The sequence below is a fragment of the Zootoca vivipara genome, chromosome 6 (genome assembly GCF_965207765.1).
Source record: "Zootoca vivipara chromosome 6, rZooViv2.hap1.1, whole genome shotgun sequence".
Lineage (NCBI taxonomy): Eukaryota > Metazoa > Chordata > Lepidosauria > Squamata > Lacertidae > Zootoca > Zootoca vivipara.
Window position 1 is genome coordinate 41,258,774 of NC_142589.1, and position 26,830 is coordinate 41,285,603.

General features: G+C 43.8%; 2 protein-coding genes across 2 annotated transcripts; one reads left to right on the forward strand and one right to left on the reverse strand.

Moving 5' to 3' along the window:
* Window positions 1-1,095: 1,095 nt before the first annotated feature.
* TK2 (thymidine kinase 2) lies at window positions 1,096-17,879 on the forward strand. Its single transcript, XM_035119420.3, has 10 exons — window positions 1,096-1,341; window positions 4,918-4,955; window positions 7,056-7,130; window positions 8,607-8,660; window positions 9,645-9,734; window positions 10,820-10,893; window positions 13,265-13,353; window positions 14,685-14,764; window positions 16,447-16,527; window positions 16,815-17,879. Exons 1-10 carry the CDS (start codon window positions 1,173-1,175, stop codon window positions 16,911-16,913), a joined length of 849 nt encoding a protein of 282 aa, XP_034975311.1. The 5' UTR covers window positions 1,096-1,172; the 3' UTR covers window positions 16,914-17,879.
* Window positions 17,880-19,235: 1,356 nt separating this feature from the next.
* LOC118087091 (uncharacterized) lies at window positions 19,236-23,853 on the reverse strand. The gene is made up of 2 exons (XM_035119419.3): window positions 23,084-23,853; window positions 19,236-21,317 (listed from the first exon to the last, which is right to left on the reverse strand). Exons 1-2 carry the CDS (start codon window positions 23,414-23,416, stop codon window positions 19,881-19,883), a joined length of 1,770 nt encoding a protein of 589 aa, XP_034975310.1. The 5' UTR covers window positions 23,417-23,853; the 3' UTR covers window positions 19,236-19,880.
* Window positions 23,854-26,830: the final 2,977 nt, after the last annotated feature.

A 26,830-nucleotide genomic window follows, 5' to 3' on the forward strand; every position in this document is an offset into this window, starting at 1 on the left:
ACCCATGAATCGGAAATAATGGTACGTCAGGACGTGTGGGTATTTACCATCATGGGTTTTTTTAAATAAATAAAAATAAGGGCGCAATGGTATCTTATTGATTCAGTTTATGTACTACCGCCCTTCACCCGAAAATCACAGGGCGGTTGACAACATGAAATGTTTAATACGGCCAGGTTGACCGGCTAAAACAACCACTGGGCATATATATAAAGGGTGACAGCTTCAAACAAGGAAGTTTCCCCTGTATGGTGGAAGGACTCCTTTAATCGCCAAAACCATATTGATCAGAGCACACTAACCTTTCGAAAGCAAAATCGACCAGCTTCCGCGCTTTCCGTCTCTTCTGAAGTCTGAATCAAAGGCTGGGGTTTTGGCGGAAGTCAAAAGGTTTTGCTTTAAAACTTGGACACACAAAACCATTAATGTTCAATACCTGGAGATATCTTAGAAGAGGAACATCAGGGTTTATTTTGCCACAAAACTGTTATAATAATGCTTTATTGCTAGGCGAATAATCCCAAATACTCGCACACCTGACCAAAAGCATCTTCGAGTCTCTTTCCTGATATCTGCGTACACGTGGGTGGTTGCGTACATTTAAAGTACGTGGTTTTCCCACCAAAGAATCCTGGGAACTTTAGTCCGTCCGTCCCCCGAACTACAATTCTCAGCACCCTTCACAAACGACAGTTGTCACGATTCTTGGGGGGGGGGCGGGGCAGCCACGTTCTTTAAATGTACGAAGAAAAAATTCACTCTCGGGGCTGGTAATGTTTGAAGTGGTGCTTGCATGCTCAGAATATCCATTCAGTTAGTGTTATAAATACATAAGTTTACGTTGCATTCCACATTCAACCGCATAAGTCCACAACATATGGGTACAAATTCCAGCATGGAGTGGGGGATCCTCTTGTTCACTCTGCGCAATAACAATAACAACCCCCGACAAGAACAGCTTAGATCGCGACGGTCAACAAGCCCTGCTGCGCCTTTAAGATTCCCGCTTTGCAAATGCTTCGCTTGCCTCCGGGAGCAGGCGGAGGCGTCACGATCTTGCACAGGAAGTAGACGGTCTGTAGCGGCAAGAGAGGCGGAAGGAAGCGGGCGTTGCATCGCTTGGCTTTGCACATCTAGCATCATCCTGCGAGAGCTGTCTCCGGACATGGGCGATGTGGTTGTTGCAATCGCTCTGCCGCCCGCCTCTTCTAGGTTCCCGGTGCGCGCGAGGGATTCGGCCCGCCTGCGTCTTCTGCAGCTGGAAGGGCAAGCCCACAAAGCCTGAGCCGCTTCTGCAAAGAGATCCCCGCTGCGTGACTGGATCTTCTCAAGACGCTTCCTGTAGGTCTGCTCCTAGTTTGGTCCTCTGCATGCCTAATCAATATTCTTAAAAAATCTCAAAAACAAAATCCGGAGACGCTGTTCTTTTTCCATCAGAAACCTTCCTTTGATGGTTTGGAAGATGCAAAACAGTGTCTGTAGTTCTTGTGTGCTCAAGTCGCTACTAAGCACAGTGTGCCTTACTGTTGAGTGAACACTTTTAGGATCGTGCTGTTAATGTTGTTTTAGCACGTGGATTTGAATTGATGCCTGGGCTGTTGTAGATACATGCCACAACCTGTATGTAAGTTTAGCTGGGAAGAAGCTCTGTTGAATTCAAATGAGTTTTATTTCTGATTCTGCAGTAAAGTGTAATCGTTCTGTTTTTTCAGATACTTGCAGTTTCTCCCTCCGCTCCAACAGCCCCCCTTTAAAGTGTGTGTTATGTGTGAAGTATTAATATCACACAGACTCAAAATGGGTCAAGGACCTGGGTTATGCATACACACACTCCTTAGAGGGTTTGTTTACAATTAAACAGGATACAAATTCTGTTATATATAGAGAGAAAGAAGTTAGTGATATTTCTCAAATTCCCTTTGTACAGATAAAAAAACACACAGTGGTTATACCATTTTAGTTTCTATTCTGGCTGTGCACATAAATGATGGTGACTTGAAAAAAATGAGGAAGTTTCTTTATAAACTCAGGTCATGATGCATAAATGTAATAACTAAAATCCTTCAGTCAAAAGAAAGAAAGAAAAGTAATATACACAGATATAGGTATCTGCTGAATGGATAGTAAAGGTAAAGGTACCCCTGACCATTAGGTCCAGTTGTGGACGACTGGAGTTGTGGCGCTAATCTCACTCTATAGGCCGAGGGAGCCGGTCTTTGTCTGCAGACAGTTTCCGGGTCATGTGGCCAGAATGACTGAGCCGCTTCTGGTGAACCAGAGCAGCACACGGAAACGCGGTTTACCTTCCCGCCGGAACGGTACCTATTTATTTACTTGCACTTGATGTGCTTTCGACCTGCTAGGTGGGCAGGCCGTCGCGGGGATTCGAACCGCCGACCTTCTGATCGGCAAGCCCTAGGCTCAGTGGGTTAGACCACAGCGCCACCCGCGTCCCCCCTGCTGAATGGATAATTATTCTTATTCACAAGTTGGATGTGCAACAAATTATTGCATCGTGAGATGCTTCTGAAAAAGTATTTGAAGCACTCTATTTAATAACTGCCCTGTTATAGATTTCTGCAGGAAAGTATTTACTACCTATTTTCCTCTATGGAGGATGTAGGATGGAATGGGGAGGAAATGGGTAGACATCATTAGGAGATTGGCATACGTCTTTGGAAGCAGTTTTCCAAAATATCTGCTTTCTCAGAAAACAGGCAGAGGGGAGGTATATACTGTAGTTATGCTTGATTCCAGTCTATCTATTGGACTATTTACACACACACACACACACACACACAGAGTTTCACAGTATTTTAAAGCACATGTCAGTAATAGGGGATGGAGCCCACTAAACCATTTATCAGCAGGTAAATTTATTTCTCACATCTAAGCCTGCTGCTGTAGGGTTCTGGAGTGGAGTGCTGCTGTAGGCCTCCCTCATTCCTTGGCTGTAAACCTGCTCCGGAAGTTGCTCTTCTGAAGACCAGCTCTTCTTCACTGTCCTCTCCGGCATCTGCTCTTAAGCAGATTACTCAATATAATTTTTTCACTTTAAGATTGACACAGGAGCATTGCACAGAACAGTACTGGCTTTTGTGAATATGCATGAGACATGACATGTATGAGAAGGTCCCAGCACTTGACCAACCAGGAACTTGGGAACTGCAGTGTTCTGACTGTGCTGATATTTTTTCTGGTGGAGTTTCAGAAATATCAACCCATATTCACACTTAGGAATGTGGGTTTAGCTATAGTTCCTGGGGATCATGGTTGGGCTCCATGACAAGTGGTGCTTGTTTATGTTTCTGCTGTAATTAGGCCTGCAGTACAGTCCTCTCATGGGCCTCTCATCACCAGAGAATGCACATGGAAAATAACTAGGCCTGAATTATTGTCCCTGCCCCCTTGCTATCTCCCTGTAAATGGAAAGTTAAACAGTGGATGCAACTCTGACAAAGGATGGTACTGTGTGTTAGGAAGAGCTCTGCTAAATCACCCCAAAGGCTTGTCTTTCTAGTCAATAATCCTGTTCCTCAAAGTGGCCAACCAGATACCTCCTCGAAGCCCACAAACATGGTCAAATAACCCTCTCCCACGGCCATTCACCAGCAAGTAGTATTTGGAGGCATATTGCTTTGGAACATAGAGGTTTTATTTAGCCATCAAGAGTGTTCGCCTCTCTGTGTGTGTTTGAATAATCTGTTGTTTAGCAACTTGACTTTGCTTTAGTCTGACGTTGATAATGCCTTGTGGTAATGTTGTTCTTCTATGATGTGAATCTTTGTCCTGTTGTTAGTAGTTTACATAGTGTTGCCTCTACCACATCCTTCCTGTGCTGCAAGCTGTCTCTCTCAACATCTGATATGTGGAGGGCCTTGCACTGCGCAGCTGAATGTGTTGCGCCTGCACTCCTTTCAAAAGTATGACTTGCAGCTTTGCATTGGCGCAAGAGCTCTTGCAGCAGACCATACCTGCTTTTCTCCTTGCACAAAAGACCTGAGTTGAAAGACCTAAGTCCTTACATGTGATGTTTTCTGACCAGTGAGACATACTGGCTGCCCACTACTTCTAGCATGGCAATACATAACATAAGCTGAACGAATTGTTTCAAGTGGTACCTTCAGCAAAATGTTGCAGTGTGGAATGCTTCAGTTGAAGATACTGTACTTCATTCCCACCTAATTATTTGTTTCTACTCTCCAACAGTCAGCTTTCTGTGACCGTTGAGCATTCTCAGCCCCCACTTAATTGTTCTGGATGTCCCTTGTCTTTAGGGTGTGCCCCCCCTATTTTGTACATACTACTGCAAACCAAGGCTACTGATCCCTGCATGGAGGTGCATTGGTTCCATGTGCAATGGCACTCATGGCTTGAACATCAGTAATAGAATGAATGATTTTAATCGTCTTATTTATTACATTTTTGTCCTGACTCTTTCACCCAAGGAGCTCAAGGTGTACATGATTATTATTATTTTTTGGATTTTATTCTTACAACCCTGTTGGGTAGGTTAAGCTGAGAGAGAGGCACCTCTACACTAAACATTTAAAGCATTATGATGCTATTTTAAACTGTCATGGCTTCCCCCAAAGAATTCTGGGAACTGTAGTTTGTTAAGTGTGCTGAGATTTGTTGGGAGATCCCTATTTCCCCTCACAGAGCTACACTTCACAGAGTGGTGCATCATTCCCTCTTCCCAGCGAACTCAAGTAATTTAGCTCTCTGACCAGAATAGGGGGTCTCATGGCAACTCCCAGCAACCTTAAGAAGCTACAGTTCCAATTATTCTTTGGGGGACCAGCCGTACTGTTAAACGTGGTATGATAGTGCTTTTACCGGTAAATGGATGGTGTGTATGTGGCCTTATTGTCAAGGAAGGTTAATTTTCCAACTAGTGGTTTGTTTGTTCTTTAGATAAACACATGGAAAATGGAGGACGGAAGAAGACAGTTGTAAGTATGAGGCTTCCCACTCCCCCCAATAAAGGCAATGTTATTGATATTTGAGATAGTTATAAAATGCGTAGAAAGACACACTTGAATGCAGAAGTCCTAGTTTAGCTTTTAATACCTTCAGTCATAAGGGATGGAAATAATTGTACTTTGTTGTTGTTGTTGATTAATTCTTATTAAATATTTGGACTGGACAAATACTATGAAGGCATTTTGCCAAAAGGAACTTTTGAAATGGATGCTGGCAGCTGCCCTGATCTCTATAGCACAACAGTGGAAATCGTTTAAAAGGATCTGTCTATATCCTTATGGTATAAAAATCTCTGGAATTTGGTTGTTGCAGGAAAAAAATAACACATAAGTTACAACTCTCTAGGGGAAAGAAAGATCCTGATCATTTCTACTCAGTATGGTGGGATTTTATTTCTGTTAGTTTCGTTTCAGATTTACAAGTACCTCTCCCTAGGCGTGCCTAGAGAAATACAGATGTTGTCATTTTAAGTAGGGTGTTATTATTTAACATAGGTTCTGTATGCTGTGCCTTTAGTTGGATATATTATTGAGTTTTTGTTATCGTTTTTCTCCGTGTTTCTATAATAAATTGAAAACGAATAAAGTTTTCTTTAAAAAAAACCCCAAATCGCTTTCTCTGAAGCATCTCAGAAGTGATTCCACAATACAATAAAAATATATAAAAACAATTGCAGGTATACAAACTCTTAAAACCATGGCATGCATAAAACCAGTTTCAGATCAATATAGATACTGGTTGGGATAAGAATCTCCACATAGGAGACATCTTGGAAGATTTGTTGAAAGTCTTCAACAGGTGCTGAAAAGACAGTAGAGACAGCAGCTGTCTGATATGTAACGGGAATGTTTTGAAAAGGTTTAAGTGCTCCACATGTATGAATGCACACTAAAAACCAGGTATAAAGTGGGATTATATAGTTATCTCCATTTTACAGCTGGGGTGACAGGGGTGGTAAGAGAGCGTGGCTTGTGTTAGGCGCCCAGTAGAATTTCCAGTACAGGCCCTGAACTGGGACTTGGATCCTACCTATTGACCGCAGCCCTTCCTATATTATATTTGATACATTTTGGAAGAACATACGAAATAATAATAATAATAATAATAATAATAATAATAATAATAATAGTAATAATTTATACCCCAGCCACTCTGGGCGGCTTCCAACAGGAAAATAAAATAAAATAAAATAAAAATTGATTAAACATTAAAAGCCTCCCTAAACAGGGCTGCCTTCAGATGTCTTCTAAAAATCTGGTAGCTGTTTTTCTCTTTGACACCTGGTGGGAGGGTGTTCCACAGGGCGGGCTCAACTCAACTATCCTTTTACCACAGACTTCAGTGTAAAAAAATCCTTGTGAAACAGTACTATATATGTGCAAAAGATTGCAGGATTGCGAGCCTAATGTGGGAGAGCAAAATTGCTGATTTTCACTGCTCTAGTTCCAAGATGGCGCAGCAGAATGGTTTGGGATTAGGTCCAGTGCTGGTGGCTGAATTGGCTTAGGACGCAGTGGCTCCTGGTCTGCCCAGGTCTCTCCTCTCTCCATTTCAAGGAGCCATGCTGGTTACTGGCAGCAAGGTTTCTGCTGGTGGTAGTTACTACCCTACCCACAATATCATTGGGTGCAGAGAAATCTCTTCCACATCCTAAGTCCCACTCCAGTGCAGTGGATCAGGGATTAAGATTGCTCTCCCTGCTCATCATGGCCTTCAGAAAACCAAACAGTGCATTTTCCATTTGCAACATGTGCAACTCTAAAACACTTGTGAAATATACATTCAGAAGAGGAGAGAAGTTAAAGCAAAAACACGGAAGTGACTTGTTAGTCTTTTTTTAACTCTAAAAAAGTAACTTATGGATGCCAAGATATCTACAGAAAAGTGCAGAATTCTCAAAGGTGAGAAGTTTATTTTTGCACCATTGTTCACATTCTCCTTACGGGAGGAATGCATTTTTCAGCTTTTCCTCCACAAAGTTTTGAGCAGCACTTCTGTTTGCAAGTCTTTTTTTGCTGACATTTAGTATTGTGTATTGTCTGCCACCCCCCCACCCCTTCTCCTACTAGATCTGCATTGAGGGGAATATTGCAAGCGGGAAGACAACATGCCTGGATTATTTTGCCAAAAATACCAGCATTGAGGTGATGCGTTTTGAGATTTCACACAAGTTTTCTGATGACATTTTATCTTGGGTCACATCCACACCATGCATTTGAAGAACATCAAAAGCAGATGGCGTGCTTTGAAGAGTCCTGGGAATTGTCGTTTAAAAGTGCTGGGAATTGTTGCTCTTTGAGAGGTAAACTACAATCCCCAGGATTCTTTAGGGGCAAACACTATACTTTAAATGTATGGTATGTATGACCTAAGTCAGGCTCTAATCCAAAATACGTTTAATGAAGAAGGAAGCCCTGATAAGTTTCTTTGAGTTAAGCATGCTTAGGATCTGGTTTCTGATTTATCCTTTAAATTTCTTTGCATTCATTCATTCATTCATTCATTCATTCATAAATAAATAAAATGTTGGTGAATGCCAGTAGATGGGAACCGGTTTTCCTGGAAAGCTACACAGAACAGGGACTAAAATTGCCTTCCTCTGTACCAATGCAGCCTCTAGGCCAGCAAGCAAAATAGGCAGCTCAGTTGTCACCTAACGCAAGGGTACATTACACACTCATAATCTGCTGCAAATGGAGTGCAAACAGGATCTCTTATCACATCTGAATTATGCTTTAATTGTTAAGTGATCCTGAGTATCTTGCAGAAGCAGCTATGTTTAGCTTAGAGAAGAGAAGACTGAAGCTGGGACATGACAGCACACTTCAGATTTTTTTGTTTATTTGAACCATTTATATGCTGCTTCTACAATAGCATCTAAGCAGAGTACAAGATACGATACAAAAAATTACAATCCATGAAAACTACTGTATAAAGTCAAACATTAATTACAATGCCTGCTGGAATAAAAATGTCTTCAGTAGATGCTAGAAGTTCACCAGGGAAGGGGCTTGTCTGACCTCAACCAGAAGGGAGTTCCATAAAATTGGTACTCAATGCATGGCTCCTGGGGCATCTAAGCCGCACATCTAGCCATGGGGGAACACCAACAGTGACTCACCCCAGTCTCCAGAAAGTACAGCCCCTGGAAGTGCTGCTGCATTAAAGAGGGAAGAGACTGTCTGAAATGAGAGGACCAGATCTAATGAGCGTAGGTTACAGGAGGTTAGATTTTTGATTGAAGCTTTGTAATGGTAACAGCTGTTTGGGAATGGAAGCAGTTACCCAGCAGTGGGTTCACTTCAGTCTGAATAGCCCCTGGATTTCCAGCATCAAGCAAGCAGTTGTATTAAATAGCCTACAAAGACCTTGCCAACTCTGTGATTGAATTAGGAATTTGGGGGAAAGGCTGTAGCTCAGTGATAGAGCACCTGTCACTTAAAAGCATGAGATCAAGTACAACCCCTGCAAAAAATGCTCCCATTATTAAAGCAAGTTACCCAAACCAGCTAAAACTGAAGGCAGCATCACAAAAGAAAGAGCCAGAGCTATTAACAAATTAAGCAAGAACATTTTTTCATTATTATTCATTTTAATCATTTTTTAAATTTCACACTTAGGTGTTGACTGAACCAGTATCTAAATGGAGGAACGTTCGTGGTCATAACCCTCTGGTAAGTTATCTAATAGTAATGATAATACCAAAATAACGAGTTACTGTTGTTTTGTGGACATAGTTCTGTTGTGTGAACATAATGTGGATTACAGTGGTGATTTGAAACAAAGATAAAGGGCAGCTGTGATCCTGCTCTCATAATGCTGCTGCCTCAGCTACTTTGTCTAGGAATGAAAATTTTGAATAAATAACATCCCTTAATTGTTGTGCCAACTAAACAAAATGACCGTGCCATTGCTTCATCTCCTGGAGCTGCTAGTAAATATAATCCATTTGACAAGGAGATAATAAAAGGTATTATGGAGTATGATATGCCATATGTGCCTAAGGTTGTCCTATTTTGGTTATCTGAAAAAATCTGATTTTGGATTCATAGGGAAGGGCTGCAGCCCAGGAGCAGAGCATTTGCTTCGCATGCACAAAGTCCCAGGTTCAATCCTGAGCATCTCCAGAAAGGGCTTGGAGAGACCCTGTCTGAAATCCTGAAGGGCCAATAGCAGCTGGCAATGCTGAACTTGATAGACCAGTGGTCTCACTCTGTATACAGCAGCTTCCTATGTTCCTATGACTTGGAGCTCATTACAATCAGACATGCCACAGCAGCTCATTGGGAATCTTCGAGAGCTCTTCCCATATTGCATTGTTATGAATGGATCAAAATGGTTGCTTTTCTGCCCTGCCTCCTGAGCTCCTTTTGGGAGGGAGGTCTGGAATATAAATTTAATGAATAAATAATAAACAAAGAACTCTTTTATTTTACGGGCTGTAAGAGAGCAACAAATAGATCTATCTAGAAACTGACTTTACTTGTAAATCACTGAAATAATAATTTCCAAGGTAATATGTATATATATCTCCAAGCTTTGTTTTCTGTCATACGGCTTCACTTTATTTTGTAATAATGCCGCCAGACGTTATTCTAACAACGATGAAAATGCAATAAAAATAGTGAGGAAATAAATGCTGCTTCTCCTTCTTTCAGGGCTTAATGTACCAAGATGCATCCCGCTGGGGGATAACATTACAGACTTACGTGCAGCTGACTATGTTGGACCAGCATATAAAGCCTATGGTAGGTTTTAAACTACTGTACATTTGTTTCTTTTAACGTTAGACCAGGAGTGGGAAACCTTTGGACTCTGGGGCTGAATGCAGATCTCAAGACCTCTTGCTTTTGCCTCTTGCTGGTCCTGCTCTGTGCCTTCTTTGAGAGCTTTTGCCTGGCTGGAATGTGCCCTTGAACTGGTGGAAATGGTTCTTGCTTGACTGGATGGAATGATGCGCAGGAGTGTAAAAACACCTGGTTTTTGCCTGGCTGGAATGCAGCCTACTGTGCAAAGGTCAGAAATTGGTCAGGAAGGCCAGTAATCCAAAAAAAAAATATTGTTCTAAATCCCCATTTTTTTGGGGGGGGGGGGCTGGCTGATCTCATTTGGAAAGGCATTCCGTAAGGTGGGTGCCACCAATAAAAAGGCCCTGCTCCTGGTAATGCCTTGTTGTTGCATTTGGAACAAGATCTCATATGATATTATGTAGGAAGAAATATATGGAAGAAGGAGGTCCTTAAAGTTCCTAGGTGCCAAGTCAGTTAAAACCAGCACCCTCAACAGAGTTCTTATGTTCCTCTGTAGAACGAGACGCATACCAGGCTGCCTGTGGTCTAAGAGGCCCTTCTTGTATTCTGTCACTACGGTCACAGGTTGGTGGGCATGAGAGATGGTGTCTTCTCAGTAGCAGCTCCTTAACCATGGAACTTCCTTCCAGGAAGAGTGTGGTTGGCCTTGCAAGCCCTTGCCTTTAAGCCCTTAAATGGACACATTTGCTTCAGGTAGTTTTTTTTTTAGTAATAAGTTGCTGTGGTCCTATAGGTTTCTTTTACTGGAAAAAAAAGAATAAAAGTATTGCCTGGTTTTAAATAGTCATAGCATGCTTCTTGATCTTGTTCCCGATATAGATGTTTTTCATGAATCTATGACACACACACACACACACACACACACACACACACACACACACACACACACACCCTGTATTGTATTCTGGCTTTCATAATCCGTTTCCTGTTACAGTTTCTGTATCAATACTGTGTGGATGCCCTCCCTTGCGACGGGGGGGAAGGAAACGGCTAAATGTCTCTTGCCATCTCTCAATTTGCAGATTTCACCTATTAGAATGATGGAGAGGTCGATCCACAGCGCCAAATACATTTTTGTAGAAAACCTTTACCGAAGGTACAGTACCCAGTGTTTTTTTTAATAAAAAAACCTTTGCTTGTGTTTACATTTTGAAATGTTAGAACCATGCTTTTTAGCTTATTCTCTTGCATTGGATATCTGAAATTTTGCTGTATTGTCTTAACTGCCTCGATCCAGCATGGGGTGTTCTTTATTTGCTGATGGCAGCCTCAGGGAAATGGCAAGGTTTGCAGAGGTTCATACCAAAACTTTTTACAGACAAATCCTTTAGGGCAGAACTCCCCCCCCCCCAAAAGAAACCCAAACCCAGCCCAATGAGAACTGAATAGTTTCAGTGGCTACTGAATAACTATTGGGGGTAGGGACATCAGAAAACAGGATGGGTGGAATTGAGTAAAATCGAGGAAGGCATGGTTGGCTAGAAGCCTTAGAAAGGAAACTCTCGACGCTGCAGCATTTTGTTGCAGGCCCCACTAGTGTATTCTGAATAAGGATACCCCGATGCAAGAACATGTGCTTCTCAGTTGGAGCCTGCCACCCACAGTGGCTACAAATGACATGCAAATTTGTGTCAGTTCCTTGTGCTAAAATGTGCATGCTAGCTGCTGCCGCTGCCGTACTATCATGTGACTCTCTGTGCTGAACAGGAATTTCTATTCCTGCTTGAAAAGAGCCCAGAATTAATGCATTTCTTTGGAAGGGGGTAAAGGCACCTGCCTGTTAATCCACAAGGTGGCATCTGTGCTACATAGTCTCTTGGCTGATTTTCTGAAACTTGCTGGTTTTATTATGCAAAAATAAATCGGAAAAGTTTGGTGTTTGTCCATGGTCTGTTGCGGAGTGGGGGAATAACACTTGCTATTTTGTTTGCATGTTAAAACATTCATTTGCATTGCTTTTTATATATTGGGCAGAACACGCAAGCCTGCTGACAATCTTGTGTGAGTTTAGAGCCTGCACATATTATTACTGTTTTCAAAATTGCCTTAAGAGAGTTGGCAGGGCTGGCTCTACCATTAGGCAAAGCAAGGCAGCTGCCTCAGGCAGCAGATGCCAAGGAGCAGGCAACAAGCGTAAGATGTCGGAGAACATTGTTGTGAATGCCACACAGGCTTTGTTGTACCTCATAAACTAGCCTACTGCCCTTGGGTGCAGTGGATGTGCTCTCCTATCATCAGAAAGGTTTAACTACCTGTCCCTTTGGCTTGTGTACATTGATTTTCAGGGGATGGGGAGAGAGTTGTGCTATCTTGTCTGCCTCAGGCAGCAAAATGGTCTTGAACTGAGGAGTGGCCTGTTTAGCTTTTGTGTGTTTAACTTCAGGAAAGAAGTAGTGGATTTGTTGGAGTCAGTGCATCAGGCTGCAATGCAGAAAACCTAATGTGTTCTAATTTTTCTTTATGCTTGATTCAGAAGCTGCAGGTAATGCAGAATGCTGCAGTATGATAGCTGGCAGGAGTGAGACCCTCTCAGTGCCTGTGCTCAGAGACCTGCACTGGTGCCTAGTTTGCTAGCTGGCAAGGTCAAGCCCTTAACAGGGCTTGGGACCAACTTACCGGAGAGATTGCTTTACCCCATATATGCCCACTTAGATTGCTTTGACCTGTGGAACTGGCAGTGTTGCAGGTGCCACGGAATACTTGTTCTGCATTTGTAAGAACTTGACCTTTTCACATGGCAGAACCCACCCTTTGGAACTCCCTGCCTATTGACATCAGATTTGGCTCCAGCTAAAAACATTTTTGTTTAGACAAAATATTACCTAGATATGTAGAATATTGATGTGTTTTAATCTGTGTTTAGCTTATCACTCATTTTTATTATTAATGTTTGGAATAGTTGTTTTTACTGATAATTTTATTGTTTTACTCTTTTTGTAAAGCTCTTTCTCTCTCTTTTTTTTAAAAAAACTATCGAGTGATAAATAAGTTTAATGAAATAAACAGTGAAAATCAGCATGCTTGGTTGCATTTCAGCTAAATAATATTTAAGGCTTTTGAAAGGGATAGAGGATGACTTAAAGCTGAAGAGGATAAAAACCCTAAAGTTACTCCACACCACCTCCATTTGTGGATTTTTAAACACAAATTGTGTATAGCTGCAGATAATATTGTTTTCAGACCTGTTTGAAATCAATCCAATGAACGTGTTTGATACACCAGTCAGCTTGTATAGAAATATTTTGGCTCATTTGTGATTTGGTTAGAAGTCATTGCTGGTTTACAGTGAGGGTTTCCAAGGAGACAGATGCAAATTGTGTGTGTGTGTGTGTGTGTGTGTGTTGCCTCAGGATGGCACCATCTGTTGTATAACAGAGAAAGCTCTCTTGAAAAATATTTTTTATTTAAGTTGCACAGCTCTGTACATTTCCTCAGATATATCCATATTATGTTTTTCTTATTTACAGTGGGAGAATGCCGGAGGTGGATTACGTGGTATTGACAGAATGGTTTGAGTGGATCATAATGAACATGGATGTTTCAGTTGATCTGATAGGTAAAGTGCACATAGCCCCCCCCTCCCCACATTGCTTTCTTTGCCTCTAGGTTGCTAGTTGAGCTGGCCAGATGTGGTAGCATTTTAGGCTTACCTTCTGCCCTCCTGTGGGAAGGATTCTTGGAGAGAGAAGGGCACAGGTAAAGGCCACCTCTAAGCCTCCTCCACCTGGACCTTCCTCTCATCCCACCAGGATCCCTGGGGGGGGGGGCGGGTTAGGGAGAGAGGAGCGGGGGGAGAAGACATTAGGGCCTCATCCAGGTGAACTCTCCCTTCCCTCCCCAGCTGCCCTGTGAGAAGCATTCTGACATTTTACACTTTGATCTTATTCTGTTAGTGTTTGATTAAAATATAGTTTAATGCTACTTGTAAACTGCTTTCGAAGCATCTGTATTCTTGACGTTCTCTAGATTTGTAAAACACTGAAAAGCCTATTTAGACATTAAGTGATATAAAAGTTAATAAATAATAATACAAGTGACTCTCAACTTGTGCAGGGGTTATGTTCCAGGGGATAGTGCAGAGCCAAAATCCCGTTCAGTCAAAGTAAAGGTAAAGGGACCCCTGACCATTAGGTCCAGTAGTGACCGACTCTGGGGTTGCACGCTCATCTCGCATTATTGGCCGAGGGAGCCGGCGTATAGCTTCCAGGTCATGTGGTCAGCGTGACAAAGCCGCTTCTGGCGAACCAGAGCAGCACATGGAAACGTCGTTTACCTTCCCACTGTAGCGGTTCCTATTTATCTACTTGCATTTTGACGTGCTTTCGAACTGCTAGGTTGGCAGGAGCTGGGACCAAGCAACGGGAGCTCACCCCGTTACGGGGATTCGAACCGCCAACCTTCTGATCAGCAAGCCCTAGGCTCAGTGGTTTAACCCACAGCGCCACCTGGGTCCCTCAAAATTATAGAGCTGGAAGGGGCCTTAAGTATCATCTAGTCCAACCTCCTGCTATGCGGAATATGCAGCTGTCCCAGGTGGGGATCAAACCTGCAACCTTGGCATTATCAACACCTGAGCTATCCAGCTTGTGCTTGTCAGTCAAAATACACTGGGTTCAATGGCAGGTGGGATTGCCAAAGTCTTTTTTTTCCTTGGATGCCTGCACCCTTTGCAAAAAAATTTTTTTTATTGCGAAGTGTAAAGCTGAATGTGCACAAGTTAAATGTGTGTAAGCTGTGAGTTACCTGTACTAGATTTGGAAATGAGATACCCGATAGGCTGGGTGTAGGTTTTTTCCTGAACTCTAAGCCAGAAATGTAACTTTTCTCCAAGCCTTCAAGAGCAGGATTGACCATTCAAAACCCTTTTCTTTTTCTTTTAAATGACAGTTTATCTACAGACCTCTCCTGAGACATGTTATGAGAGACTGAAGAGAAGGTGCAGGGAAGAGGAAAAGGTTATTCCTATGGTAAGGGAGTATTCCAGCATTTTGGAATGAACTCACCCAAAGGGCCTTTAAAAGCTAACCACACCAGAACTTAGCAGGGTGGAAGAATGGAAATAAAATGAAGCCTTAGTGCAAGGTGTGCGTTCTCTGTACCAGAGGTATCAGTCTGGAAGTTTTTTCCAGGCCTAAGGCTCCTGTGATCTTGACAAGATTCCTTAACACCCCCTCCCTCAACTTAGCAGTTAGGCTTGGGGAAAAAGACTTCCATTGGATAAAATGAGAGGCTTTCCTCAAACCAGATTGCTGCATGGGAGAGATCTGTGGGAATGGATGTAACTCACCCTCTCTGCGAAAGTGTATTATTATTATTATTATTATTATTATTATTATTATTATTATTATCACCCTTCACCCCAAGGGCCTAGGCTGGGCTTCAACATTTTAAATTAAAAGACAACATTGAAAACAGTTTAGAAAACATAATAACGAAAACCCACAATCACATAAAATAGGGTGGGTCCTAAAAATATACATCCTGGGTGTCAAAAGGCCAGGGGTAAAGAAATGCGTCTTCAGCACTTGCTGAAAAACTGTATGATGGAATTGCCAGATGTGCCTCTGTAGAAGGCGGGAATTCCACAACTTAGGGGCTGCTCTAGATAATGCCCTCTATTGTCTCCCCCCCAACAAGCTGCTGAGTGTGGAGGAACCATCAAAATGACTGCCTCTGTTGACTAGCACCCAAGAGTGTCTGTGGTGAAGGAGGTGGTCTTTCAGATATTTGAGGCCTGAGTCGTTGAGGGCTTTGAACACCAATGCGAGCACCCTGAATTGGGCCTGGAAACAGTGCAGCTGTTTTAAAGCTGAGCTTATATGTAAACTAAAAGGAAACCCAGCCTGTAATCTGGCTGCTGCATTTTGGACCAATTGACATTTCCAATTCGTCTTCAAGGGAATCCCCACATAGAACGCTTTGCAACAAACTAGTCTGGATGTTACCAGAGCATGGAGTAGAGTGGCCAGCTTTGAGTGTGCTGGGGAGGGGGAGGGGGGGTTTCCCCACTTGCTTGGATTGAGAATGGATGAAGAGAGGAACACCCATTGCTGGCATGCAGCCCCTAGGAGTCTAACTAGGCTGAAAAAAAATTTCCTTCAGTAGCACCTTAAAGACCAACTAAGTTTTTATTTTGGTATGAGCTTTCGTGTGCATGCACACTTCTTCAGATACCTGAAGAAGTGTGCATGCACACGAAAGCTCATACCAAAATAAAAACTTAGTTGGTCTTTAAGGTGCTACTGAAGGAATTTTTTTATTTTACTTCGACCCAGACCAACACGGCTACCTACCTGTAGGCTGAAAAAGACCACCCACCAGTGTCTTAGAGTTTTGTGTCTACTGCATGAGTGGGGGAACTTTTTCCAGCCTGGGGGCTGCCTTCTTTCATGGGACACCTTCCAGAGGCTGCATATGGATGTTGGGTGTGGCCAAACACCACTCGTCAGCCTCCACCCAAGAGGATTATCATACCTCCAGGGACATATTCCAGCCTAGAAGAGAGGGCACAGAGCAGGACTAGTGAGGAACATGGCCTTGGCCAAAGAAAGGGCCGGATAAAAAGGCCTGGAGGGCCGCATTTGGTTCCCAGACCTGAGGTTCCTCATATATTGTAAAGAAAACAAAATATTTTCTCTTTTTTGGACAGGAATATTTAGCAGCTATTCACCAGCTCTATGAAGAGTGGCTCATTAAACAAACAATGTTCAAAGTTCCTTCCCCGGTTCTTGTAAGTATATATTAATGTTGAGTTTTTAAGCCAACCCCTTCCTCTTTTGGGGTTTAATGCCAGCACACAACTTGCCCAGCCCAGCTAACCTTGCAGGGCTTTTCAAGCTTTTGATTGACTCTCCAGGAAGCTGGAGAAAATTTCATTTGATGTCTGCAGTGAGCAGTGATGTCTGCACTTTCTTAAGTCTTTAAAGCCACCCTAAATGTTAGCATCAATGCAATGTTTAATGACATCACCCACAGCTTCTGAATGACAAACTTTAAATGTTTGGTTTCTTTTCGAAGGTGCTTCAGGCTGACCATGACCTTCAGGATATGATGGAAAAATACGAAGAGAATCAGGACCGAATATTAACCCTTTGCACCAAGCAGCATTGTGTATAGAAACAGATTTCCCTTAATGTACAGTTCTTGCTTGTAGAAACCAGTTCTAAGGAGGAGATCTGAGGAATAAATGTTATATGAACACCTCATATAAATATAAATAATAATTATCTAAATTATCTAAATAATTATGAGGGGTTGTTTTTTTTGTAGGATGCAATATTGTACAACTCCTTGTAATTTGTAAAGTACCTTTTATGTTGAATGAGAACTTAGGGAAAAACAGGTTTTGATATGAACTTCTATCTTTACCTGTAGTTATACACTGATAACTTCTATTATTCCAAAATGTTGCTGCTATTATAAAGCTATGTCAAAGACTGCTTTCTAAAAAGTCCCCTCTGAAATGTCCATGTATATTCAAATCTTACTCTTACTTCAGTTCAATGGAAAGACAACAAGGAGAGAGCCTGTCTTCTGTCTCTAGGAAAGGAGTTCCAAAATCTGGGAGCAGCCACCAGGAAGGCTCTATTCTGCATCCTCACCAAATGTGCTAGTTAGGGTGGTGGGACTGTGAGAGTAGGGCCTTCCCTCAAAGATATCATGAGAGAATGCAGCCCTTCAGATAGCCTGGGCCCAAACTGCATACTGTATGCAGATCTCCTATACAGATTCTGTCTTTCATTGGCATCCTAAGTCTAGTTGAAATAAGTCTGAGTGTGGGTGCAACTTTAAATACTTCCAGTACAGAATATACCCCACTCAGGACACACACTCCCATTGCATTGGAACAAGAGTATAATTTTGATAAGTTGCTTGGTTTTTTAAAAAATGTGTATGTTTTTTGTCCAGATGGCTACATAATCTGTGTAAACCTTTTCAATAGTTTATGGAAAGTAACTGCAGGGTTTAGAAAATGCAGTGTCTCAAAAATATTTTAAGATTCCTTCTACTACTTCATTAAATTTCTGGTGCTGTCTAAATACATCTCTTGAATACTTAATTAAACAGAGCAGTTTTAAAGCAGTTTGCTTAATTTATTCTCATTGGAACACTGATTTCTGAGGTATAGCGGATCTTTAACTCTGTCTCAGATGAATGGGCTAGTTTTGAAATACTGGCGGAAAAAACCCACAGCAAACCCCTAGAGGAAGTGTTCTTGGGATTTGATTCAAATATACTTTTACACTTCTGAGCTGGGATAAGGCTGAATAAAAATCCAAATGCCTATCAGAGGCATTTATAATTAGCTAGTTTAATGGTACTGCCAAATGACCTGATTTATGTCACATTAGCCTAGAAACATTGCGGTCATGTTCCAGATTTAAGAACCATGAAAGATGCAACGTTTTCCAGACATGTATAATTGTAACCAAAAGAAGACACTAGTCACTAGTTCAACTTTCACATGTTACTTGGATTGAAAAAAAAACATCATCTGGGACTCGATCCTAAGATTCAGTCCACATGTGCATGTTCATTACCTGGTGACTTAGCAATGCAAATTGTCACTGACGAAATCCCCAATCTAGCCCCTTATGTGCATTCCCTTTAATTCCAACATTGGGACTTCGTATGCAATTTGCTTGCTTGCGTGTTTTTTTACAGTACTGTAGTCTTCCATACATATTATAATGCAGGCAGCACTATGCAAAATGCTAAGCCTTTCCTGCTAGACAGTAGCATCTTTATTATGGAGACTGACCCCTCGTGAGAAGGGCCATAGCTCAGTGGTAGAGCATGGGCTTTGCATTCCAAAGATCCCAGGTTCAATCCCCAGCATTTCCAGGCAGGACAGAGAGAGCCCTTCACAAAGCCTTGGAGAGCTGTTGCCAATACTGAACTAGATAGACCCAATAGTCAGACACTATCTAAGGCAGCTTCCTATGTTCCTAGATGGGAGTTCAACTGCTTATGTAGCCATGACTGGCTGCCAAGAGTTTACCTGGCAGTGCTGTTGGTTGCGAGCTGCCACTAATTTCCCACAACGTCCCAGTGTAGCACTATATCAGGGTCATTGTGGGAAATGAATGAGTGCAGCAACTAAATTCAGCTGCTTGGAGCAGTGTGCAAAAATTTTTTAAAGGTCAAGAGTCTGCAATAAGCCCAGCTAAGGCCTGGGACCCCATCAACTGCACAAACATGCCAGGGATTAATGCAGCCTTTAGTTCCTAAAACCTGTATAAGCTCTCTCCCATTTTTCTGTTCTCTGCAACTTTCTGGGATGCATCCCTTTTGCCACTTGGAAAATAGATAGGATTGCTGTGCCTGCTTCTGATTGCCTGGCTCCACAAACCTATAGGTTCCCATTGCCTTCTGTGTTAACATTTTTTGGGTTGTATGTGTTGTATTTACTTTTGTAAAGATTACAGGGAGAGAAAATCATTTTCACACTTTTATTCCAAAAAAGTAGCTCCCCACCCCTATTGATGCAGAAATAGTTTAGCAGGGAAATATTTTATTCTTCTACAGTGGCCCACCAGTTTGCAAACACTGTCAAGCCACCTTTTTTTAGTAAGTCTACCCATTTCACTTATACAGTCTGTGTTCTGCTTGAAATTTAAATCCAGCTGTTCGTGCAGTAAGTGAGGAGAGTGCTAGGAATTTATGACTTAGCAGGTGCCTATTGATTTTTGTAGGGGTCTTTGTTGGGCACACAAGCACAGAATGGTCTTGAGTAATGTAGCATAATGGCATTGAAATGGGGTATATATCTCAGTAAGGTTTAGGTGAGTGCTTTTTCCTGCTATAGGACAGTACAGTCCTACGTAAGTGTACGCAGAAGTAGATTTTAATTAAGTAGAGTACTTAATAAATAGGCACAGTATTTGGCTGTTTTATTATTGTACCTCAATAGTTTTCTTCTGCCCTCCTCTGCTTTTCTCTAAACTCCACCAAAGGCAAATGATGGTTGTGGAACGACAAAGAAGGAAGCTGCTTGGCACGAGGCATTCCACCACCTACAACCCTCCATTCTCAAGAAACCACCTGCTGTTTGGCCGCAGAAGGCTCTGTTGGACTAATTTTTTAATCATCTTTGTTTATAATGACATAACCCTCTGGGCTAGTTTCATTCACTGGTACAACACAACTATCGGAGCCTGCAAAAGAGGAGTGACATCCTTCCCCTCTGCACTGAATGTTTGCTGGAACACCGCCATGATATCCAACCTCAGGGTGGGTGATACAAGTTGAGTCGGGTGGTTCACCCATGTGCCTAAGGTACTCCGCAGTTTCCCCTGATCCTGGAATGCCTACCAGAAGTCTCTCATAACCTGAGCCACCCGTGGGACAATTGCACCCAGCGATATTGCAGAAGAGCGCTGATGAGTAGAGGTCAATGTTGTAGCCCTCTCTATCCCTACCGGGTTGGTCTGAAAGTTTCATCCTAGAATGTTGCAGTTCCTGGATGCCTCTCTTGGTACTTAGGGATTCTGGACCTGCTGTTTCCTCTACGGGATACACAAGACACTCTACACCATCTTCCTTAAGATTAGCCAAGGATGAGTCACAGGTTCCCTCTTTGCTTGCATAGTTGCATGCCATGAATTTATTGTTGTGATGCGGCGTGTTCCCTTTCAGTTCTTTTGGCTGGTCTGTTGAATCTGATTCATGAATTGCAAGGCAGCTCATGGCATCGCAGATCTGAGATTCAATAGTCTCCCGAGAGGATTCTTGGCTCCTGTAGCCATAAGGGACTTTGCCTTCCAAAGCAACATCATTAAGTATGGCTAAGGCTTGGGGACCACTGGCACCAGGAGAAAGGAAAGTGAGTGGCCATGGTTTATTTGCTGGTTGGCCCTGCCCTGACCCAGGGAGTCCTGTGTTCCGAGTCTTGTCCTCTGAGGCTTTTGGATGGGGCTCTGAAAAGTGGAGCGGCTTTTGCGCAATGACAATGTCACTGTATTTAATCAAGAAATCCTCACTATCGGAGCTTTTGATGCAGGAGTTTGCCAAAGCACTTCCCTGGGCTTGGCTTGCATTTTGCTCACTTGTGAATTTGGAAGCAGCCGGTGGAGTCTCTTCTGTAGTCAATTTGAGACAAAGTTCATTTCTTTGCTCACCATTTTCAGCTGCTTCAGAGGCCAGCTTGCTGTGGGTCTGCTGAAGATCAAGCGTCTCACTTCCTCCTCCAATAATCATGTATTCCTTTCTCTGGCAGGGCCAGTGCTTACTGTTTATGTTATCTTCAGGAGAGCAATGGTTTTGGGCTCTTCTCTTCTGTAGGATATCCACCAGATCGCTGTCTCTTACATCCTCTGCAATTTCAAGGAGGTCTTCACACTGGATTCGTGCAAGGAATATTTCAAAGGCAGCTTGTTCCGTTTCCTCCTCACTGAGCTTCTTGGCCAGTGAAAACTCTGTGGTGGTAGTTGCAACGTAGCCAATTTCCTTCAGTAGCTTTTCTACTATGCCTTCTGGGAGAACAGATTGCACATAGTAGACAAAGTTTCCTGTAAAAGTCTGGGGAGGGTGGGGGAGAAGAGTGAGGTTAGGCAACAAGATGGATGGGGAAAATCAAGCACTCGGTGCTGTTATGGGTTGTTGTAGCCCATACAATGCTCTACAATGTTGGAAGAACCATAGCTCAGTGTTGGCGCCCAAGCTTTGCATGTAGAATGTCCCAAGTACAATTTTTAGCATCTGAATACTGAAAAATTCAAGACACACAAAAGAAAAGTACTTATTCACACCACACAAACTACGGTATCCACTCCGCCAGCTTCCAAGGACTACTGGAACTTCAGCCTTTCCTTGCTCCTGTTTTTCCTTATGGCATGGCTGGGGAACCTTTGACATCCCCCCCTCCATGATGTTGCTGGGACTGGGTATTGTCAGTTCCAGCCAGCATGGCCAATGGTCCACAGATGGTGGGAGTTTGTCATCCAGCAACATCTGGAGAGACACAGATTCCCTGTCTCTGCTTCCCCTAGCACTCCAATTCGAAATGTGCCCATTGTTCTGAAAAGGTAGGTGGTCCCTGTTCTCGGCCTTATGGACGAATTAAAGGTAAAGGGACCCCTGACCATTAGGTCCAGTCGTGACTGACTCTGGGGTTGCGCGCTCATCTCGCATTATTGGCCGAGGGAGCCGGCGTATAGCTTCCAGGTCATGTGGCCAGCATGACAAAGCCGCTTCTGGCAAACCAGAGCAGCACATGGAAACGCCGTTTACCTTCCCGCTGTAGCGGTTCCTATTTATCTACTTGCATTTTGACATGCTTTCGAACTGCTAGGTTGGCAGGAGCTGGGACCAAGCAACGGGAGCTCACCCCGTCACAGGGATTCGAACCGCCGACCTTCTGATCAGGAAGCCCTAGGCTCAGTGGTTTAACCACAGCGCCACCTGGACAAATTAAAAACAAACAAATCACCAGGTTCAGATTGAATCCACTAAAAAGTTCTTAAAAGGAGATTGCCCATCTTTTAACAAAGGCGACCTTGTCCCCAAGAACATCTTCCACACCAGAGGACTTAAAAGTGAGCAATGTATCACCATTAAAAGAAGAGGCAGTGCTTTCCCCCCAGGGTTGCTGTGATGATGTAATGCAGGGGGTGGAGAGAATTGGACAGGGAATGGGGAGACTCAGGGCAGATACACACTCCACATTTAAAGCATACCCAACATACTTTTAAAGCACAGGACTTCCCCCAAAGAATCTTGGGAACTGTAGTTTGTCAAGGATGCTGGTAAGGACACCTCTGTGAGGGGGAAACTACAGACCCCAGGATTATTTGGGGGGAAACCATGTGCTTTAAATGAGCATTGAGTACAATAAATAAATAAATAAATAAATAAATAAATAAATAAAAATACATTTATACGCCACTCATCTGGCTGGCTTTCCCCAGCCACACAGGGCAGCTTCCAACAAAAGATTAAAAATACATTAAAACATCAGTCATTAAAAACTTCCCTAAACAGGGCTGCCTCCAGATGTATGCTTTCATGTTCAAATCCCCACTCTCCTGCAAAACTTGAGTGATCCTTGGGCCAGCCACTGCCTCTCAACCTAGGCCTACCTCACAGGGTTGCTGTGAGGAGGCAATGGGGCGGGAAGAACCATGTACACCACCTTGGAGGAAAGGGTGGGTGTATCAATGCAGAAATAAAATAAACTTCCCCCACCCCACCTCTAGGGCAGCAACCCCTGGAGGGCACCGCCTTCGCTTGCCCCTGCTGCTTGCTCCAAGGCGGCCCGCCGGACCCCAAGGCGGCTGCCCGCTTACCTTGAGCGACTTGATCTCTTTCCTCCACGGAGAGAGGAAGAGGTTGACGCAAATCAGCTCCAGGAACTCGAAGGCTTTGAGCAGCTTCCGAAAGACGACGCCCCCCGTTTCCCCCTTGGCCGCCAGGCAGCTCTCAGCGAGGCCGGCGACGTCGAAGCCCCCCGGAGCCCCCGCCAAGCCGGGCTCCGAGGCCAGCAGGCTCCGCGCGCGGCTCTTCACGGCCGCCTCGTTGCAGACCAGAAGTTTCCCTTCCGCCCCGTTGGCGCGGTAGAAGGCGAGGTAGTCCCGGAGCAGCTCGCGCGCGGCGCCCGCCCCGGCCGCGGGTCTCTTCATTGCGCCCAGCCAGCCTGCGCGAGAGATGGAGACGACGCTTTCTCCCTTGAAATAAGGGCAAGAGGTGTTTTTTGAAGAAAAAAAAATTAAGGCACAAACACACAACGCGCTCGAGGACTTTTAAGGACTCATCCGGACTGAGGAAGTTGTGGCTACATCGGAGCTCGCCCTGCTTCAGCCTCTTCATTGGCCTGCTCATTGATCTGCTCGGGATTTAAATGGCTACGCCGGCTGTCACTCAAGGGTGGATCAAAAGGACTTTTGTTGCCGACCCGAATCAGGAAGTGGTGGGGAATTCGAGGCGCGTCAAAACGAAAGTGAAAAGAGCCGCTTGGGAGGGTGTCTGACGCTCTTGGGCGTCTGAAGAGTGGACGCTGGAATGTTGCTTGAGAATGTGGCATTCAACTTTTTTCCTACTCGGAGTAAACCTATTGAGATGCCAACTTGCGCCTATTGATTTCAGGCTGTGTATACAGCATATGTTCAAAGGACGTTTATTAAACCAGATGTCGTCCCACCTACCCCCAAGAATCCTGGGAACTGTAGTCCCCCCCCAGCTGCAATTCCCATTACAGTAACCTAAAAAAATAAATAAACCCCCCACGATTCTTTGGAGGAAATCATCTGCCTGCTCTGTGTAGAATTTAGTTGGTTACAACCCTATTTGTTGTACTTCTTACCCATTCTTCAATCCAATGGTTCCTAGGCAAAATTCAACATTTATTTTATGTTATTTCATAAATTTGTGTTCCCATCTTTGTTCCCAAAGGAGCCCAATAATAAAACAATAGCATTAAAAATGAAAGAAACTTTTAAAACTCTCAAAAACAATTTAAAACATCTAAAAACCTTTCAGAACAACCACATACTGTCACAGCTAATAATTTCAGCATTATGAGGATGAGTGTCTTTCATCCATCAAATGCCTGGATAAATAGGGATGTTTAAAAATTTCTCCTGAATGTTAATAATGAAGCAGGCAGATGGACCTAACCAGGGAGGGCATTCCACAAATGGGGAACCATTTGTTACTCTGCCTCAGGTAGCAAAATATTGTTATGAGTTGGGAGGGTAAGTCTCCGTGAAACCTTGGGCCTCCTTCCAAGCCTTCCATCTGGTATCTGTAAATGCAGAATGCATAGCTGCCAAGTTATCCCTTTTTTTAAGGGAAATTCCCTTATGCTGAATAGGCTTCCTCGCGAGAAAAGGGAAAACTTGGCAGCTATGGCAGAATGTATGTGAGGAAGCCTGCCAAACTACTCCCTTTGTCAAGGGAATGGCTTTAGCAGGCCGGTTAAGTGCTCATCAGCATCTCAGAGAAAGTGCTAAGTGGTGGTGCTCTTCAGGATAGGTGGACAATTTCCCCACATTCCCCTCACCTGGCCAGGTGATCCTCTTTAGCCAGAGTTGTTGTTATTGTGCGCATGAGCTAAAAAGCTGAATGCTAGAAGCTGCACACAAAGAGATTTGCTTGCACTGTGTTGGATTTTGGGGCTCCCCTGGAAACCTAAAGGGGGAGCAATATCTATGGAGCTGCTGTGAGGGGGAGCAATATCTATGGAGCTCCATCATGTGCTCAGTGTAAGTAAAGCCATATATCCCAAAGATACCAGAGCAGGGGGTCTCAAACTTTTTCAGCAGGGGACCAGTCCACTGTCCCTCAGACCTTGTGGGGGGCTGGACTATATTTTGAAAAAGAGAGAGAAAAGAACGAGGGGTGATGAGCGGCTCGCGAAAGGGCTCCAGAGGAGCTGCTTTAAATGGCGGCCACTCGAGAGGGGCGCTCAGCCAACTGTGGCTCCTATGTCTTGCGAGAGGCAGGGGTTGGCGGCAGCGGCAGCAGCAGAGGGATGACGAGCGGCGTGCGAAAGGGTTCCAGAGAGGGGCTGGCACCAACAAAGCCCAGGGCAGGGCAGGGAAGGAGGAGGCGCAGCCGCCGTGTGAGGGAGAGGGAAAGAACACGTGTGCTGGCAATCCACATTCGCGGGCCGGATTTAGAAGGCAATTGGGCCTGATCTGGCCCGCGGGCCTTAGTTTGCCAACTCATGCACCAGAGTCTCCACTGACCTTCATTCCAAGGAAACTCAACCCTGGGCAGGTGTTTGGGACTGCTGGATTCTCTCACTGCTCAGAGATTGAGGTGCCCTCATGGGCTGAGGGTTGTTGCCCATGTTAGCTCTACTAGTAGATCCACTGAAAGTGATGGAAATTTAAGCCCCATTTAAATTTCAGTGGGTCTACTCTTGAGTATGACTTAGCATGCCCTTAGTGCAGGCATCCCCAAACTTCGGCCCTCCAGATGTTTTGGACTACAATTCCCATCTTCCCCGACCACTGGTCCTGTTAGCTAGGGATCATGGGAGTTGTAGGCCAAAACATCTGGAAGGCCACAGTTTAGGGATGCCTGCCTTAGTGTTTGGATTAAAAACTGGCTTTGCAATGATGTCTCTTCTGAGAATTTTATTATATTCTGCCTAGCATGGTTTTTCCTGCTGCTGCAATATTATGGTGAGAAAAGTCTGCAGCTGCTAATACTCTGCGCCCCTCTGAGGTACAGAACAGTGATTCTATCCATATTGAGTCAGGCAACTCTGGATAAGGCATACCACAAAGACTCCATATCTCAACCACCTGCCAAATCCTACTCCATGTCAAGTTAGCAAAATAAGTGTTTGCTTTCATGATCTAATTAGACAGCTGCTTCAAGAGTCTTCCATGAATTGACCTGTGATTACTTTTGAGTTGCAATCAACAACATCATAATGTTATAGAGCAGAAATGCCTTATTCCCCAAAGTACCAGGATGGATCTTTCGAGCATCATTTATAAATTAATAACCATAATTTCCTTAAGGAGTCATGATGATGCACTTGCCCTTCAATAGAAATATAAAAATGGGCTTTCACATTCCAGATCTGATAATTGTCCAAGATTCAAAGAGTATTTTAGACTGAAAACACTTCAGAGTGAAAACTATGAATGAAAACAGGCAAAATCCAAACACACTGGTGTTTGAAACCAGTAGAGGTTCGCCACATCATGTAAGGAAGGTAGAACTGGCTGCAATTTTCCCCCTCCTTCCACTTCCAGGTACTGTGTTTAAGTCTTGTTCTGGGAAAGATAAGAACGTAGAAAGCTGTCTTATACAAAGTCAGACCATTGGCCCACCCAGTTCAACATTGCCCACACTAACTGGCAGCAGCCCTCCAGGCTTTCAGGCAGGGGTCTCTCCTAGTCCTACCCGGAGATGCTGGGGCTTGTACCTGGGTCCTTTTGCATGCAGAACAGATGCTGTACCACTGAGCTCTGTTCCTTCCCTATGGCCCTCATCCAGGCATGCGTGAGCAGCCAGAGCAATAGATGGACACTATCTGGCAGTCAAAACAGGTAATGGCGGGCAGGGGTGGTGGTGCT